Source organism: Lactuca virosa, chromosome 2 (genome assembly GCF_052849685.1).
Source record: "Lactuca virosa cultivar CGN04683 chromosome 2, Lactuca_virosa_CGN04683_v6, whole genome shotgun sequence".
In the NCBI taxonomy this organism is placed as follows: domain Eukaryota; kingdom Viridiplantae; phylum Streptophyta; class Magnoliopsida; order Asterales; family Asteraceae; genus Lactuca; species Lactuca virosa.
The window spans coordinates 266,538,456-266,541,817 of NC_136427.1; the positions used below are offsets into that span (position 1 = coordinate 266,538,456).

Here is a 3,362-nt window from a genome sequence, read left to right on the forward strand (position 1 = left end):
CTTCACCAACAAATGTTGCTACAATTTAACAAAAATAAATAATTTGCTAAAACATAATACAAGAGGAAGTTTGTTCACATTTAGTCATTGAACTTTTTTAAAGGGAAACGAACTTTCGTCTTTGTTAACATTTAGTCAGTAAACTTATTTTCATTATGTATTTGTCACTGAACTATTGAAACTGTTCACATTTTACCCTTATGACCGGTAATAAGGGTAAAATGTAAACAGTTTCAATAGTTCAGTGACAAATACATAACGAAAAAAAGTTTAGTGACTAATGTGAACAAAAACGAAAGTTCGTTACCCTTTCAAGTCATTATCCCTTTTTAATAATAATATAACGTTAAAAACAGTAGAAAAAAAAATATATGCAAGACTTATAAAAAACATATTGCGCCTACAATTTTAAATGACAGCAATTAATAGTAAATCATCCCACCGGTAGAAACCCAGCAGCCAAATCTACGGCGCCGTAGTATGAGGGCAATAAAGTCAATCAAACCTTCAATCGGGTCAAAGTTAAATTCGGGTCAGTCACGCATGACGCAAACCCACATTTTTCTGTCGGACAAACCACGATCGGTCAAATACTACCCACCCGTCTTGTCCCATCATACATCCAGCATCCATCATCACATACATAATCAACATCATACATATAACACACATACATACATGATACATCAAATACATAAATCAAAACCCATTTCATTCTCCCTATAAATCCCCGCCTTTGCCTCCAATTCCAATCTTCAAACCGATTCCCAAATTTCCAATTCAACCCTTTGTTTGTTCAAAAGTCATAATCATTCCAATGGGTGAGGTTGGTGTTTGAAAAATATCAGCTTCAGTTTCCTCCCTCGATCTAGCCGTTATCGTTAATCTAACTTTTGTTTCTTTCCTATTTTGTTAATTACAGAAAGATGATACAAAGAAGGAAGCTGGTGAGAAAAAGCCTGCCGACGCCGCCGGCGGACCAAAAAAGGCCGACGGTGGCCCTCTAACCGTCGTTCTTAAACTTGACTTGCATTGCGATGGATGTGCCAAAAAAATCATAAAATCTATACGCCACTTCGAAGGTAGTAACCATAACAGATTTCCATAATTCAAAACCGAATCATATGAGGGTTGAATAATAGAGACATAGTGTGTATAACTATATATTGCTTGTTTATTCCGTCAAAGCTATGAACGTGACGGAGTTGCCAAGAGGGATTATTTTTTTAGTTTTAATAAAATTAAAAATAATAATAATAATTCCAACAAAAGGTTGAATGTATCTGTATGCAAATGGCGTACGTTAGACTCGTAACTCCTGTTGGTGTAACTAACGACGGGAAATGAAAACTACGTGTTTGTAGGTGTGGAAAGTGTGAAGGCCGACACCCCCGGCAACAAACTAATGGTAACGGGGAAGGTGGATCCCACGCGCATCAAGGAACGAGTAGAGTACAAGACCAAGAAGAAGGTGGAGATCCTCTCTCCTCAGCCCAAAAAGGACGGCGGAGGTGGAGGTGATAAGAAGCCCGATGAAAAGCCACCGGAGAAAAAACCCGCCGATGACAAAAAACCAAAAGAGGTACTGCAATTAATTAATGTAAATGCTGGGTTTATTTCCATTAAATTAATGATTTTTTTTTTTAAATTTATATTGTATTTGATTGTTTTTTTTTTTTGGTGGTGGTTGCTGTATAGCCTCAACCGAGTACGGTGGTTCTCAAGATTCCACTACACTGCGACGGATGCATACACAAAATCAAACGACAGATATCAAAGATCGATGGTAAGTGTTTAATATTCTACCAAATATTCCTCATAGCACATAATAAATGACCATAACAGTTGAATAAATTAAGAAGCCATTTTTCTAAATAAAAAAGTTTGTTTCAGATGACGTATCGAATTATTGATTTGTTTAATCTGATCATATATATTTGTCTTTTGTAACAGGTGTAGAATCAGTGACGCCAGATTCCGGCAGGGATTTGGTCACAGTGAAAGGGACAATGAACGTGAAAGAACTCCTTCCCCATTTAAAGGAAAAACTTAAAAGGAAAATCGATATTGTCCCTCCTAAAAAGGAAGAAAAAGGAAGTACTGATGCAAAAGATGACAAGAAAGAAAAGGGAGAAGGTGGAGGTGGAGGTGATAAGAAAGAGAAGGAAGGTGGTGGTGGTGGTGATACAAAGGCTAAAGGCGGCGACGGTGTTGTTAAGGCGGCAGGTGGTGGTGGTGGCGGTGGTGAAGATAAGAAGAAGGGGATAGAGGTGGTCAACAGATTGGAATATTCCGGTCATAATCCTTACACATACACGATGCCATCGTATAACCAGAATTATTACAATCAGAATTATTATAATCAAGATTATGGAGTGTTAGCATCTTCTAGTCATGGCTATGTATCTCAAGGTTATAATTACGGACATGGAATGGAATATTCGCATCCACCGCCATTGCCGCCGCCGCCGATGTACCTTCACGATCCTCGAGTGACTGATTCAGGGATGTTTAGTGACGAAAACCCGAATGCATGTTCAGTTATGTAAATAAATTTTAAATATAAATTAAAAAATGTAAAAAAAATAGATAAACGGGATTGGTGAAAATGAGACATATAGATTATTATTATATCGTAAGGTTATAAAATAGAATTAAAAAATTAGTTTTAGAAGGGTGGTTTAACGTTAGGTTTGTTTTATTATTTGACTTTGTTTATGATTGAGTATAAAACTATGGTTAGATATTCAATTTTGTGATGAATAATGTATGTAACATTATCTACAAAAAATAATGAATGGTCCATATTATAATTCTATGGTTGTAATCATGCCACACGATTAATGTTTTTTAATTCATGAGTTCTATTTTACTATTTTTTATTAAGTTTGTTTTGTATATGATGCTATTGGTTTAAAATTTATTGATAATATAAAATGGATAAAGCTAAACCTAATAAAATTTTAAATTCAATAATTAGCTATGTACAATTTCGATCGACCTGTTAAGTTTTTGCTTGTGGTTTCCAAAAAATTACAAAGATTTTTAAATGTATTCAAAAATGATATTTTTGTAATTATTGTGATATTACTACTGTATTATGTAGATATACTATTCTACAACCGCCAAACGAATTACTAAAATGGCTCTTAATTTTCATAATCAAAACATTTTCAACATGCATAATTGTTAACTTCTTTTACCATAAAAACATATTGGAGACGAACCTAACTTGTTTCGTTTGGTAACGTTTTGTCCCTATAACTATAATAATATAATATTAAATATAAACTTATTAAATTTTCTTATTTTCTTTGACTATTGAGAATATTTAAGAAAGTCACGTAATAGTCATCTGATTG

General features: G+C 34.3%; 1 protein-coding gene across 2 annotated transcripts; it reads left to right on the forward strand.

The window, feature by feature from the left end:
• The first annotated feature begins 718 nt into the window (after window positions 1–718).
• Window positions 719–2,766, forward strand: LOC145161014 (heavy metal-associated isoprenylated plant protein 6-like). 2 transcript variants are annotated; one of them, XM_079080434.1, is made up of 5 exons: window positions 719–826; window positions 923–1,082; window positions 1,365–1,582; window positions 1,699–1,786; window positions 1,954–2,766. In XM_079080434.1, the coding sequence occupies exons 1-5, from the start codon at window positions 818–820 to the stop codon at window positions 2,547–2,549; spliced, it is 1,071 nt and encodes a 356-aa protein (XP_078936560.1). In that variant the 5' UTR covers window positions 719–817; the 3' UTR covers window positions 2,550–2,766. The 2 variants fall into 2 exon arrangements, with proteins under 2 accessions (XP_078936560.1, XP_078936561.1); XM_079080435.1 differs by having other exon boundaries at window positions 735–821.
• The last annotated feature ends 596 nt before the right edge of the window (window positions 2,767–3,362 follow it).

Excerpts from the sequence above, each read along its gene's own strand:
- LOC145161014 (XM_079080434.1), top strand. Across the intron at positions 1,083-1,364 it reads ATCTATACGCCACTTCGAAG|GTGTGGAAAGTGTGAAGGCC; the intron begins GTAGTAACCATA and ends ACGTGTTTGTAG. Across the intron at positions 1,787-1,953 it reads ACAGATATCAAAGATCGATG|GTGTAGAATCAGTGACGCCA; the intron begins GTAAGTGTTTAA and ends CTTTTGTAACAG.